This window comes from Silurus meridionalis, chromosome 8, assembly GCF_014805685.1.
Source record: "Silurus meridionalis isolate SWU-2019-XX chromosome 8, ASM1480568v1, whole genome shotgun sequence".
Lineage (NCBI taxonomy): Eukaryota > Metazoa > Chordata > Actinopteri > Siluriformes > Siluridae > Silurus > Silurus meridionalis.
Window position 1 is genome coordinate 13,654,678 of NC_060891.1, and position 15,653 is coordinate 13,670,330.

The window sequence follows — 15,653 nt, forward strand, 5'->3', positions numbered from 1 at the left end:
TCTGGAAGGTGAGAGGATGCCTGAGGAAAGGAGAAAAAGTGTGCTGGTACCGATCTTTAAGCATAAGGGAGATGTGCAGACCTGCAGTAACTACAGGGGAATTAAGTTGATCAGTTACACCAGGAAGTTATGGGAAAGAGTAGTGGAAGCCAGGCTGAGAGAAGAGGTGACCATCTGTGAGCAACAGTGTGGTTTCATGCCGAGGAAGAGCACCACAGATGCCTTATTTGCTTTGAGAATGTTGATGGAGAAGTATAGAGAAGGACAGAAGGAATTGCATTGTTTATTTGTGGATTTAGAGAAAGCGTACGACAGTGTGCCAAGAGAGGAGTTGTGGTATTGTATGAGGAAGTCAGGTGTGTCAGAGAAGTATGTGAGGGTGGTGCAGGACATGTATGAGGACAGTGTGACAGCAGTGAAGTGTGCAGTAGGAAAGACAGACTGGTTCAGGGTGAAGGTTGGACTGCATCAAGGATCGGCCCTGAGCCCTTTTCTGTTTGCAGTGGTGATGGACAGGTTGACAGACGAGGTCAGACAGGAGTCTCCCTGGACTATGATGTTTGCAGATGATATTGTGATTTGTGGTGAGAGTAGTGAGCAGGTTGAGAAGAGCCTGGAGAGGTGGAGATATGCGCTGGAGAGAAGGGGAATGAAAGTCAGTAGGAGTAAGACAGAGTACATGTGCGTAAATGAAAACAAGGGCAGTTGAGTGGTGCGGTTACATGGAGAAGAGGTGGAGAAGGTGGAGGAGTTCAAGTCCATGGGGTCAACAGTGCAAAGTAATGGAGAATGTGTTAGAGAAGTAAAGAAAAGTGTGAAGGCAGGGTGGAGTGGGTGGAGAAGAGTGACAGGAGTGATTTGTGATAGTAGGGTATCTGCAAGAATGAAATGGAAAGTTTATAGGACTGTGGTGAGACCTGCAATGTTGTATGGACTAGAGACAGTGGCATTGAGTAAAAGACAGGAGGCGGAGCTGGAGGTAGCAGAGCTGAAATGGACAGGATTAGAAATGAGTTTATTAGAGGGACAGCCCATGTAGGATGTTTTGGTGACAAGGTGAGGGAGGCGAGATTGAGATGGTTTGGACATGTGCAGAGGAGGAACATGAGTTATATTGGTAAAAGAATGCTGAGGATGGAGCCACCAGGTAGGAGGAAAAGAGGAAGGCCAAGGAGGAGGTTTATGGATGTGGTGAGGGAAGACATGCAGGTAGTTGGTGTGAAAGAGGCAGATGTAGAGGACAGGGTGGTATGAAGACGGATGATCCGCTGTGGCGACCCCTAATGGGAGCAGCCGAAAGAAGAAGAAGAAAACTTTAATGTATCCATCCTACCTTCTCACAGGAAGTTCCTGAGGTTCGCTTTCAGGGCTGAAGCGTACCAATACCGGTTTCTTCTGTTTGGCCTTGCCCTTTCACCCCGTACCTTCACAAAATGTGTGGATCAACTACATCGACGATTGGTTGATCCTAGCGCAATCAGAGCTGTTGGCAGTCCGGCATCGAGATGTCGTTCTCGCCCACATGAAGGCGTTGGGGTTACGGCTGAACGAGTGTGCTTTCTCCATTACAGAGAACCACCTATCTCTGTGTCATATGGGATATTAACTACTTTGCGTGCACAGCTTTCCCCTGCCCGCATTGTGGCCATCCTTACGGCCGTTAGGAAGGTCAGAGAAGGACAGCCTCTCACTGTCAAGCAGTTCCAGAAAATGCTAGGGCTTATGCCAACTGCGTTTAGTGTGATTCCACTTGGCCTGCTGTACATGAGACCCCTTCACTGGTGGATCAGGACCAGTGGGTTCTCACGGAGGGGCAACCCACTCCGCACCATCAAGGTCATGCAGCAATGCCTACGTGCCTTAGATGTTTGGAAATATTCCCAGTTCCTATCTCTAGGCACCGTGCTGGGAGTCCCCGGTCGTCGCTTAACACCAACGATGGATGTGTCCCTCACGGGGTGGGGAGCGATCATGATTGGTTGCTCCACCCGAGGTATGTGGGAAGGGCCTCATCTATGCTGGCACATGAACTACCTAGAGATTCTGGCCATGCCAGCACTGAAGCATTTCCTCTCACACATCAGAGGTCACCATGTGTTGTTCCATATTGACAATACTGCGGTGGTCTCCTGCATCAACCATTAAGGTTTTTAATCAAAAAAATTAACCGGCTCTCTCCCGTGCACGCACTGGATTCGGATGCATTCTCCAATTCCTTGGAGAAAGACTAGTCAGCTGCTTGTCTGCTACGGCCCTCCCAAGAGAGGCCTTACTGGTAATAAGCAGACTCTGAGCAGGTGGATTGTTGATGCCATCACATCATCTTATGAGTCCTCTGGTCTCCCCGCTCCCTCCGGGATCAGAGCTGGCTCAAAAATCTTGGTCCTCTGGAGTTCCTCTCCAAGACATATGTAACGCTGCGGGTTGGTCCACCCCGCTGACCTTTTTGCGGTTCTATAACCTAGACTGCAGTGCCACTTCTGGCCCCTCAGTCCCCCTCTAGCTGTGTTTGACAGACACACACTAAGCAGGGACTGGTCAGTCTGGCGTGATTGGACACTTTTGACGCAGCTCGAGGTCCTGAAAGGGAACGTCTCTAGATTACGTATGTAACCATAGTTCTATGCCAAACCTCCGGCGTCCCTGCATTGCTTCCTTCTCCCTTACAGAAGCTGACACTGCCTCTCTCTGTATGCATTTTATACTTCCTGGTCGTAACGTCACCCCACCCCACGTTTTTGACTGATAACACACATTATTTTAGAGCGTGAACACTCGAGCGCATTTCCAAAGCGTTTCGACCCAGCGCCTCGTTCCTTTTATTTTTATTTTTATTTTTTTTTTTTCTTTGAGCGTTCACACTATGGGTGAAATTCCCAGGAGTCCTGCCAATTAATGAAATTCTCTAACCTGTCTGTAACCAATAATCACCTTGTTGTCAAAATAACTGTGATTAACATCTGATGATCTTGACCTTAATATCAATTTTATGCATTGTGATATTGCCACATGATTGGTAATTTAATAAATGTCCAGGTGTTCATGTTCTTGTTCAGGTTCAGAGCAACTTTGCTACTTTGCATTGATAATAATAATATCTAATAATAATAATTATTATTATTATTATTATTATTATTATTATTATTATTATCATTATCATTATGCAGGGCAGTGGTGGTTCAGTAGTTAAGGCTCTGGGTTTCTGATCTGTTAATTTTGGTGGTTCATGCCCTACTGCCACACGTCCATGGTCGGGCCCTTGAGCAAGCCCCAAGGGTGCTGTATTATGACTGACCCCAGTTTCCTAATATGCTTTGATATGCCAGGAAAGAATTTCACCACAATTAAATGTATAATATTGTATTGAGATATTTATGTAAACCAATAAAAAAAATAATATATTGGGTATTATAATGACGAGGATGATTTCGGATGGCTCAGTGACACTTACGGCGTCTCTCATTGGTCACTCAGCTACCCCGGTGAGTCCTGATGACGTAGGTCGCTGGCCTGTCTTGCGAGGCTTCTAGATTTTTCCTCCTTATCTCGCCCGTTTCACCAATCGGGTTGCTGCATTGCGTCCGCCATCCAATCAGAACGCACCGGGGGCGGTTCTTCATCCTATTCCTGTGCGCAGTGTTCGCGGTCCTGGGCATCAGTTGCAGCCCGGCCGAGAGAATGCAGTAGTGGTGTGCTGGTTTGGGATTAACGCTTGGATCTAGCTTAGCTTTACCTGAACAGCTAGCGACTCTTACCTCGAATATTTATACATATATATTTATAAATACGCACCGTAGATTTAGGCACGTAGTTTAGTTTAACCGTGGTAGGCTATTCTCGTCTAAATTATATATATTGTAAAATTATAAGTGAGGAGACGAATTAAAGCTTGAATATGTCCGTAGTAGGTTTTGATGTAGGTTTTCAGAACTGTTACATCGCCGTTGCCCGGAGCGGCGGCATTGAAACCATTGCAAATGAATACAGTGACAGATGCACTCCGTAAGTACACGACTGCAGAACGATGCTGTAGTTTGTTACGCAGTGTTTTCTGATGATCATGCGCCCAAATACACGGGCTTTCTGTTTGTCACTAGTCTACTGCTTGATACAGGTCACACCGGACTGTATTTTCTATGCTAGAGCTAACTGGAATTGAACTGGAAACGAGATGAAATGTCTCCTTCACTGTAACCGAGCACAAATGCAATGGGCCACCGCTACGCCCTGCCTGAGGTTAAACCTGAGCTAGCAAGAGGGTTAAAGCCCATTATTACTTATGAGTCATTATTCATTTTTATATTAAATTGCTTGTATTATTAAATGGTATTTAGGACAAAGCAGTCCATGTGCACACTCCATGTCTGGGGAAAGTGGTCTACTTTTGCATTGTTAAAGTGTACAGAACTAATTCTCATGTATTCAACAAGCTTCTGATTAAATATTAATCGTGTGGTTACCATTACCGCACTCGCAAAACACTACATTTGTGAAAAGCAGGTTAAAGGTGCTCTCTCTCAGGTCCTGACTTGTTGTCCTCAGAGGTTTTGTTGATCCTGACTATGCAGTGTCTCTTGGGTATTGGACGTCGATGATCGCAATGTCAATGATGTAAAAAAAAATCGTTTACATTTTTTTTTTCCTCCACAGGGCTTGTATTTCTTTGGCGTCTAAAAACAGAACCGTCGGAAATGCCGCAAAGAGTCAGGTACAGAGGAATGACATGGTCCAGAATAAACCAGCCAAAATCCAGGAATTGCGACGTATTGAACATAATACATTTCTTTCGACAGATGATAACAAACTTTAAGAACACTGTACATGGCTTTAAGAAGTTTCATGGTCGAGCGTTTGACGATCACTTTGTTAAAAGCGAAAAATCCAAGTTGCCTTACAGTCTTCACAAGCTTGCTAATGGCAGCACTGGAATAAAGGTAAGGTTTACATGTTCCACACCGGCTGCGCTTTGTCATTACTGCAAAGCTGAAACAGAAATGCAGAGAGTGCACTCATCTTTTTTAGTGTTGGTGTATTTGTATTCAGTAAATATTCAGTTGTCTGAATGGAGAAACCATGTGTGAAAATCTTAGTACACACTGCTTCCATAGGAATTTAGAAGCTAAGTAGGAGCCAGGCGCTGCTAATCAATTACTTTTGAATAACTGATGATCAGCAAGTGTGATCACCTCTATAAAAGATCAAGTTTTAGCAGTTTTGTAAAATAAATAATGACGGTGTAATATGCTGTGTGCTGTTGATCATCGTAGGCTGTATTTACTTTATTTTAAGACCTCTAAAGGGCCAGATAATTATAGAATGCACTTTCCTTTTCACATGACTATTGATTGTGTCTCTAGTGGTGTATCACTTCTGTATCAAGGTAGTAAAAAAGTGTAAATGCCATTTTTTATAGGTCCGTTACTTGGATGAGGATAAGGTGTTCACCATTGAGCAGGTGACAGCTATGTTGCTCACTAAGCTAAAAGAGACCTCTGAGAGTGCACTTAAGAAACCAGTGGTGGACTGTGTGATTTCTGTAAGTGATATCAGATTTTTTCTCTCAGAGAAAACTGTCCATAATTTGTACAAAATTCTTTTGAAAGTTTTTGCTTAAAATCTTTTTTTTATGCAGGTACCTAGTTTCTTTACTGATGCAGAGCGAAGATCAGTGATTGATGCCTCTCAGATTGCCGGCCTCAACTGCTTGAGACTGATCAATGACACAACAGCAGGTCTGTTGTGCAAGAAATGCATTTCAGTTTTCGTCAGAGACGGACCTTAACAGAATGCATCCTAATGGCCAATGTACAAAATAATGTCAGCTACATATAAAACATGTTGCCAGATTTGAAAAAAGGCATAATCTCTATTATGGCATTAATTTAATTCAATTCAGTTTTATTTGTATAGCGATTTTAACAATAGACATGATCCCAAAGCAGCTTTACAGAGATAAAGAGATGATAAAGTTGGACTGTATAAGTTTAATGCTTATAAGTTTGTTCCTTGTAGGTTTATCCCTAATGAGTCAGTGGTAACAATAGCAAGGAAAAACACCTTGAGATGCTAAGAGGAAGAAACCTTGAGAGGAACCAGGTTTCAAAAGGGAACCCCTTCTTATCCGGGGTCGCACTTAATGTCTTTTCATTATAGTTTTATTATTGTTAAGGTTTGCTGATCAGAACAACTGACGAAGGCCTAAATGCCAAACTGTTCATGTGAACTGCAGTCCTAAGCCATTTTAGCAAACTGTTTATATCCAAATCTGTTTATATCCAAATCTATTTTCATAGTTCTTGAGTTGCTTATAAACAGGGAGCAAGTAGGGACTCTGGCATAACTAGTTATGGCAGCATAATTAAACAGAAGAGCCAGAAAGTAACACAGACATGAGGGATCCCTGTGATAAGAGATGGCCTGCCACATCACTGGCAACAAACCTGACTAAATGCATGAAAGCTTCCAAGTATCCCAGTTCACAAAAATGCTCTATATCGGTTATCCCTCATTACAAAGATATGGTAAGGATATGTGTTGCAAAGACAGTCATGAAAATTATATGACATGTATATGGTTTTGTTTATAAAAACCAGGCCATTACAAAGGTTGGGTCACTTTAAGCATTACAACATCCAGACAGTCAAAAATGATTTTCAGCACCAAGGACAGCACTGCTGTATCCTGCTCTCTTAGCAGGAACAGCGATGCTGTGCTTTCTCATCATTATATATTTAAATGAGACGGTGATTGTATTTTTGAAAAACTAATATCCCAGTACTTATATGTTGTTAATAGATAAACCCGATACTTTATAAACACTTCATGAAATTACTTTTCTGTAATATTTCTCTTACGACTCATGGGACCTCTGTTACAGTTGCGTTAGCATATGGAATATACAAGCAAGACTTGCCAAACCCTGAAGAAAAGCCCCGTAATGTTGTGTTTGTGGACATTGGACACTCATCTTATCAAGTGTCAATTGTCTCATTCAACAAGGGGAAACTAAAGGTCAGTGACATTTAGCCCATTTTATGTGTTGTTTGTAACTATATTTTATAAGTGCTCTTTAGAATACATTTAATGCCCCAGCTAACTGTTTGCACAAACTCTCATAAGTTTGGTGTTTCCACTGCTGCAGGTGTTGGCCACAGCATTTGACCCATATTTAGGTGGGCGTAACTTTGATGAAGTACTCGTAGAGTATTTCTGCGAAGAGTTTAAAGGCCGTTATAAGTTAAATGTGAAGGACAATCCTCGAGCCCTGTTGAGGCTCTACCAAGAGTGTGAAAAGCTGAAAAAACTCATGAGTGCCAGTTCTTCAGAGCTACCACTTAACATCGAGTGCTTCATGAATGACATTGATGTTTCAGGAAAGATGAATAGGTAATGTAATGCAAGATGAGTAGATTCATACAATATGACTAAGCAGCTAAAGTTCTTGTAACAGGAGTTCTTGTTGTTCTTTATTTACATTTGTATTTTTGGTTAAATGTTATTTCCATATTTTTATATTCTGATGGTGTTCTGATTTGGCAGGAGCCAGTTTGAGGAGCTGTGTGCCCAGCTTTTGATGAGAGTGGAAGCACCACTTAAAGCTGTTATTGAACAATCAAGTGAGTGAAAATAACAAGTAAAACAACTGTGTTATTTTGTTGTAGACATGTTTAATAAGAAACTGTTTTTTTTTTGTGGCAGAGCTCAGCAGAGATGAGATCTATGCAGTTGAGGTTGTTGGTGGTGCTACTAGGATTCCAGCCATTAAAGAGAGAATCTCCAAGTTCTTCTCTAAGGATGTCAGTACCACCCTGAACGCAGATGAAGCAGTGGCACGAGGATGTGCACTACAGGTAAGGAGTCAGTCAGCAGGTATAGCACACACCAGTTTGGGTATGGGTTTTTCCTGTTTTTAATAAAACCAGTGTAGAATCCCACAGATAAGGGTGTTAGGTAGGAGCTGTCCAAATAGGAAAAGATATTTAATCAATAAACAAAAGATTTCTGGGGAAAATTTAATAAATGTAGAGCACATAGGCTACTTTACACAAAGGTTAGGCAATGCGCAACTGGTCATGTGACCAGCAAACATAATTCAAATAGTAATCAAGATAAACTGATGAAGGATTTGCTTTGTGACAGACGCAATAGTGGAGCAAGAAGATTTAAATAGGTGCTGAGGTAGAGGACCTATTGGAGTTGTAGTCTTCAACAACTGGATTTAAGAAAGTGGTTGTGAAAATGTCCAGCACATACACTGCCATTAGTTTTTGAAGATTAATAACAAAACCTATAATTAAAAAAGAAATTACTTTTAGGTGATGTGTGGATATTTTTGCTTTTCCATAGACCTTTCTCATAATATCATACCATGTAAAACAATATGAAGAAATCTCTGAGTCTGAGCCATATAAAATGTATTGATGTGTTCATTGAGCAAAATTATTGTGTGTGTGTGTGTGTGTGTGTGTGTGTGTGTGTGTGTGTGTGTGTGCAGTGTGCAATCTTGTCTCCAGCCTTTAAGGTCCGTGAGTTTACTATCACTGATGTGGTTCCCTTCCCAATCACTCTACGCTGGAAGTCTTCCACAGATGAGGGTGTTGGGTAACAGCTGTCCAAATTGGAAAATATATATTTTGTTTATTATTTTTCCTGTAGTGCTTGATAGTAGCAAGGTAAACCTAAATTCATTGATTATCAATAATTTGGACCAGTAGTTGTGGGTATAAATGAGAACAGTTTTTGAAGATAATTAAATTATGGTGTCAGTGATTGCTGGTCCTGATATGAGATAAGAAGGCTAATATTTAATTTATCAATAGGAGAAACTGTTAGGCTTGAGCAATGCACCATATTACATAAATGACATAGGGCACATGTAAACACACTTAAAGGGAGATAGAAAATTGCATTTCTAATTTCTATATTATTTAAAGTATTTCAGGACTGTAGTGCTGTACTGCTAAAGTCCAAATACCAAAGTGGTTTTCTTCAAATGCCAAACAGAGTAGAGAGAAAAGTTTCATCCCTATTGTTCAAATCAAAACCTATTTAATAAAGTTTCCTTTTTGTCTTTTTTTTTTTGTGTGCATAATTTGTACATGATTTTACAAGGTGTACATTTCCCTGCTTCTAGTTTCTCTTCTAAAGACATTTACATCCTTCACTCTATTTTACCTTCTGCACATGAGTCATTGCTCACACTAATGATATGTCATAGGCATTAAACTATATATGACTAACATGTAAGTTGAATAGACAGCAATGTTAATCGTTTAACAGTGTAAACGCTCCAAGCCCTACCACTGTCCTACTTATTTATTTCTTGCAATTCTCTTTTCATAGTGAATGTGAAGTGTACAGCAAGAACCATGCAGCACCTTTCTCCAAAGTCATCACTTTCCACAAGAAAGAGCCCTTTGATCTGCAAGCGTTTTACAGTACTTCGCAAGATTTGCCGTTTCCTGACACCGCAATAGGTGGGATGTGTTATAAAGCTTACTGCATAGGCAGGATTTCGTATCCTGTGAAAAATAGAATGAAATCTTTTTTTTTTTATTCTAAAAATATCCATTCCAGGATTCAGATCATAGCTGGTAAACTTGGCTCTCTTTTGACAGTTAAATCACAAGTACTAATGATGATGTATCTTAGTTAATTCTAAGCTAAAACGGCTATATTCAGAGAAATGGAGTCCCAGTATCAGAGGAAAAGCATTTCCTGTCTTAGTTTCTCCTTGTTTTTCCAATAACACTGCATACATGCTTTTCTGGGTCCATCATATTTGTCACCTCTTTGATTTATACCTGTTTTTCATTTTCTAAGGGATAATCACAAATGAAGCCAGCACAGGACCTGAAATAATTTCAGTTTCTTTTCTAGGCCGTTTTATTATCCAGAATGTTGTTCCCCAGTCTGATGGAGAGAGTTCAAAGGTCAAGGTGAAAGTGCGCGTCAATGTGCACGGTATCTTCAGCGTGTCCAGCGCCTCTCTGATCGAGAAACAGAAAGGTGAACCGGAGGATGTGCAGATGGAGATGGAGCCCACAGTTCAGAATGAGAGCAGGCAAGAAGAGCAGGTAAAGCATCTTGCTTCACATCAAAAAATACCAGAACTGAGTTGTAAATAGAATTTTTTTGAGTGTGTGTGTGTGTGTGTGTGTGTGTGTGTGTGTGTGTGTGTGTGTGTGTGTGTGTTTTTAGACTAAAATGCAAGTTGACCAAGACAGTCAAAGTGAGCAGCTCAGCGAAGATGGGAAAGCACAGGGATTTAATACTAAGGTACTTCTGAATACAATGCTTTTTGACACACCATGTTATATAAAGGTCGGTGTTTCTGTATGGTGGTTGTTCATGTGTTAATACTCTCTACTTGTATAAAGGATGGTGCATCTCCTGAAAAGCAAGAGCAGGGTGCAGGGTCGAGCAAACCCAAAACAAAGGCGAAGAGTTTTGAATTGCCCATCTTCACCTGCACTGTCAGGCAACTGGACCGAGAGCTACTGAGCAACTTTACTGAAGAGGAAGTAAGTTGAGTTTGATTCAGTTATGTGATTGATCTGATCTAAAACATATAACATGGAACTGCACAATAGGTTTCATTGTTTTTACAAATCGATATTTTGAGTTGGTGGAGTACTTTTGAGCACTCAGAGTATAAATATTAATATATCTGTGGAATAACATTTGGCTCATATAAAAAAAAAGCACAATGAAATTTATGAAAATACTTTATACTTATGTCTTGTATGTGTCTCTGGCAGATGTACTTGCATGCTCATTATTTGTACAATGTTAGAACTATATACACCATATGGAAAACGTGTTTGGGGACACCTGACCATGCATTCTGAACATCCCATTCCATATTCAGTCGTCGTTTTCCTCCAGAGAAAAGGGGGACGTTGTTCTACTAGATTTTGGAGTGTGCTTGTTGCAGATTTGTGCTCATTAATCCACAAAGGTTTTTTTAAAGTCAGGTACTAATTAGGGGTGTAAGAAAATATAGATGAGTAACGCAATATTTAGTTTGCCGATACTGTATCGATTCTCAAAAACAAATTAACAAAAAAAAAAATCATACAAAATTCATGGCAGTTGTTTCGTTTATATCCCGACCGGTAGCCAGATAGCCATCCTCTTATGTCTGAACTTAAACAGTGACAGGAAGTACTGGCTTCAATACCCACTTGTTTTCTGGTGAAAACGATTATGGGTATAACTTCCGCAGGAACGGCAATATGTATAGTTTATGTGCGGATTGTTTTTTATTCGGGGATTATGTTAAAATGGCATTAAAAAAGCTCAGGAAAAATATGTGATATTCGTGGTTGCATTTAAAACCAGACTAAGTTTAATTTGTGGCTTAAAGAGCAGTGCTATACGCACAAACCTAAAGTGGACTTTTTAGAAGAAATAAAAGTCTTTCATACTCTTTATTTTCTGGCCTCTCTAGGACTGTAGCTTTTAGATGCAAAACACTAGTTAGCGCTCAGTTCATGTTTCTAATACTAGCCTCATACTAGTGGTAATACTAATAATATAATACAATCATTATCATCATCATCAATTGCACATCAACTTAGGTGTCTTTAACGAATATGTGCACATGTTTAAAAAATGCCCATAGTAGGTACAGTGATACTCGTTGTGTTCATGTATTGCGAAACCCTTGATGCCACTGAAGGGAAAGCTGGCACAGGTTCCATGGTATGGGTAAATTTAAAGGTTTTGGGTTAGCAGTGTCATTTTAGATGTAATTTTCAGAGATGTGAAAATGCAGATTCCACTTTGCTCTGGTTTAATACATTTTATTTGCTAAGGTTTGCAAATGGTGGTGTGTTTTTAATGAAGGCTTTCCTACAAATATATCCTATTTCTGTAATAAGAAATATGCCAATATATCGCCTTGCTTTACTAAATCGTGATGTATTTTTAAACATATCGTATCGCAACCCCTGTATCATGAAATGTATCGTATTAGCCAAATTCCTGCCGCTACATAGCCCTAGGACTGATGTAGGGTGAGGAGACTTGGGGTGCAGCCCGTCTTCCGATTCATCCAAAAGGTGTCCAGCAGAGTTCAGGTCAGAGCTCTTTAGCAGGCTGATCATGATCTTTCATTTCAAACCCTTAAGACCATATCTTAATGAAGCTGGCTTTGTGCACAGGGCCACTATTATACTGGAACAGGTTTGGGTCTTAAGTGAAGGTAAAATGTAATGCTAGTGTAACACTCTATACAATTGCATGCTTTCGATTTTGTGGTAACAGTTTGGGGAAGAACCCCAAATGGTTTGAAAAGTCAAGTGTTTATATGTTGTTTGTTATAGTTACTTATAGGAAAACTTATAGTTTTCTCTGTTTACAATTTCAGCGGAAAATGATAGTTCAGGATAAATTGGAGAAGGAGAGGAATGATGCCAAGAATGCTGTGGAGGAGTATGTGTATGACCTGCGAGACAAGCTGTGTGGCATCTATGAAAAGTACATCACCGAAGAAGTGAGTAAATCGGCTCTTTATTCATTAATCAGCGTGTCTCATTAAACACTAATCTGCCTTCTCTGGGTGTAATGCGTTTGCATATTTTACCAAATAAATGTAATTATGAACACACTCGTGAATGAATATAAGGCTAAAGCAAAAATGATGTGTTATGTCTGTGGCTTTTGGGGGGTGTGCAGGACAGCAACAGACTCACTCTAGTGCTTGAAGATACAGAGAACTGGCTGTATGAGGAAGGAGAAGACCAGTTAAAAGAGATCTATCTGGATAAACTGAGTGAACTCAAAGTAGGTATTCGACCTTGTATGAAGCTCTTTTGTTTTAGATTAAGTTATATTATCTTTGTGGTTTCATTAAGTGAATATGTGGCAATTGACAGAATGGTAAATTAATCTCCAGGTTACAGAGCAATGGATTATTATTTTGTTGTTGTAGCTTCAAAACTGAATATTTAGACTTACTTTTTGTGAAATACAGTGGTTATATTTATATATCTGATCTTGTGTACAGAGGTTTGGTGAGCCTATTGAAGAGCGCTACCGAGAGCAGGAGGAAAGGCCACAAGCATTTGATGAGCTAGGCAAGAAAATCCAGCTGTACTTGAAGGTTCTGGAAGCATTTAAGCAAAAGGTAAAGGGCCATCCTTAGGCTTGTGCTAAGGTGTTTAGATACTGCTGAAATAATTGGCACGTAACTTGAATGCACACAGTTTTTCAGGAATCTTGCTAAATATTAAATGTTTCAATTTATACTGGTAATATTTGTATTATTATTAGTAGTATTTCGCTACAAAATACTGTGGCAGCAACCCCTTGTATGAGAAAGTGTGTCCAAAGTTATGACTGGAGGTGTATGAAATTTTGTCAAAAGACTTCTGCTCCTGAATATAATAGTGCATGAGCTGTTATGGTAGTATTCTTCTGGGAGAAGTTTACCATCTCCCTTTAAAGCATTTTATAATAGATTTTCTAAAGATCACTACACTGCTGGAACTGGCCTAATTACTTTTACACTGCTAATCATTTTAATTATCCATAGTCTGTGAAGTCTTCTTCAGGTTATGTTCCCTGTAGAACTATGAGCACCCCCTTATTATTTTTGTGTTTTTATTTAAGTATAACAAGCAACTATGAGGTACAGAAATTTCAAAGTCAAAGGTAGATAGGTCATTTTGACTGTCTTTTGTTGCCCATGCTTAATGTTTACTATTTTTTTGTAATAGATTTATAGAGTTTAATCATTATTTTGTCCTGTGTCTGGGAGTGTTATTGTATATTAGTCTTATAACTTTTAACACTTTTTACATAAGAATAAACTTGGAAATATTTTAAGAGGTTAAACAGAAGTCTGAAACCAATAAAACTAATTCTAGATTAGCTTTTATCACTGTGGACGATGAAATGTCCGTGAAACGTGTGTTTGACAGTGGTGTATGTTTTGACTGTTAGGATGAGCGTTACCAACACTTGAGCGTTGAGGAGATGAGCAGTGTGGAGAAGAGTGTGAATGAGGCCATGAGCTGGATGAACAGTAAGATGCTCGCTCAGAGCAAACTCAGCATCACCCAGGATCCTGCAGTGAAAGTAGCAGAGATCATACAGAAGTTTCAGGTTAGTGAAACTGTATTAATAGCGAAAAATTGAATCATGTACGTTTAAGGCATACACTTTAATCCAGAGTGATTTACAGTATAATCATGTTGACATGAGCCAAGTATGATCCTCTAAACAAATGTAGTCATACATTTACAGCATTTGGCAGACACCCTTATATAGAGCAACTTACATTTATCTCATTTATACAACTGTGCAGATAAGGGCCTTGCTCAGGGGCCCAAGAATGGCAGTTTGGTGTGGTGATTTGGACATGAACTTTGGATCCAATGTCTTATGCCTTACCACTAAGCCACCAACTCTTGCCATAGACATAGTACTCTGTATCTCTTCTTTATCTACAGGACCTGGAGGACATTTGCAGTCCTGTGGTGAACCGTCCCAAACCCAATGTTGAGGAGCCAGCAGAGGAGAACAGAGCACACAATGGTCCTGCAGGAGGACATGGGGTTGATGGCAAGAGCAACCAGCAGACTAAGAACCATGGAGAGATGGAAGTGAACTGAACTGCTTTATCTAGCCTTTCTCTCATTCTCACAGAAGATTCCGTCCGTCCCGTGCAACAAACTTCTCACCTGTAGCCAGTACCAGTCTCTCTTTGTCCACAACTCCGCTGGTTGTAGTTTGCACCTCTGCTTGTTAAAGTCTGATTGCTGGTTTGGTTTTCTGTTTTTCTGTATTTATTTCATTTTGGATTAAGTTTATCATTTGAATGTTAGGGCTATGAATAAAAGTAAGTCCCGGGTGAGATGTCCATCAATAGACCAGGATAAATTAGTTGTAGCTCAACACAAAAAAAAATGCTGCCTCTCCAGAACAAAAATATGTTAAGACAATACAATCGCTGGATTCAAATCAATCCCAAGAGGTCAATTTTATTGCACAGCAGCATGTATGGAGAACATGTAAATTGCTACTTGATCATTTTTAAGGTTGAAAAAACTTGAGCAAATATATTTATATATATATATATATATATATATATATATATATATATATATATATATATATATATATATATATATGCAATGAGATACATATATATATATATAGAGAGAGAGTATATATTTCTATATGAAATTCAAAGGTGTGTTGTTTGGGATTTGTAAATATTGTATTAGTCATTTTGATTTATGAATCAATATAAGGGTACATATGGGGTCCCTGTGCTGAAACGGCAATGCTTCCAGCTCTAAGCTGTTACTTAGAAGTAGAACATGAAAAGCTCTTTATTCAAGTTAACTTTACTTATCCATTTCCCAATATTAAGTCTTGAGATTTGATGGTGACATCTAATAAAATCATCTTTATGATCAAAGTCTGTTGGCTTGTGTAAAGATGTGTTGTGTATTTAAATCTTTCAGACAAAATGAACAGAAAGAATATGGTAATTTTCCCTCGTTTAAGTGTTGCACAGTCAAAATTTTATCATTCAGATGAAAAGCATGAAAACCATAAAAAAGTTGTCAAGAAATAGATTACATGCTGATGTCCTCATTTGATGCCAATCTAAATGTGCATTTTAAATAAATAGATAT

At 39.5% G+C, this 15,653-nt stretch overlaps 1 protein-coding gene across 1 annotated transcript; it reads left to right on the forward strand.

Annotated features, from left to right (window-relative positions):
- The first annotated feature begins 3,637 nt into the window (after positions 1-3,637).
- hspa4l (heat shock protein 4 like) lies at positions 3,638-15,433 on the forward strand. The gene is made up of 19 exons (XM_046856370.1): positions 3,638-4,002; positions 4,651-4,708; positions 4,794-4,934; positions 5,414-5,536; positions 5,633-5,732; positions 6,878-7,011; positions 7,142-7,386; positions 7,540-7,616; positions 7,699-7,850; positions 8,495-8,601; positions 9,343-9,476; positions 9,880-10,076; positions 10,201-10,278; positions 10,380-10,523; positions 12,374-12,499; positions 12,682-12,789; positions 13,013-13,132; positions 13,951-14,112; positions 14,460-15,433. The coding sequence occupies exons 1-19, from the start codon at positions 3,896-3,898 to the stop codon at positions 14,619-14,621; spliced, it is 2,475 nt and encodes an 824-aa protein (XP_046712326.1). The 5' UTR covers positions 3,638-3,895; the 3' UTR covers positions 14,622-15,433.
- Positions 15,434-15,653: the final 220 nt, after the last annotated feature.

What these genes read in the sequence shown, in the direction of transcription:
- hspa4l (XM_046856370.1), top strand. Translation starts at nt 3,896, where the DNA reads ATGTCCGTAGTAGGTTTTGATGTAGGTTTTCAGAACTGTTACATCGCC. An exon ending in GAAATGCCGCAAAGAGTCAG is followed by an intron (nt 4,709 to 4,793) that starts GTACAGAGGAAT and finishes TTCTTTCGACAG; the next exon opens with ATGATAACAAACTTTAAGAA. An exon ending in ATAAACTGAGTGAACTCAAA is followed by an intron (nt 12,790 to 13,012) that starts GTAGGTATTCGA and finishes TCTTGTGTACAG; the next exon opens with AGGTTTGGTGAGCCTATTGA.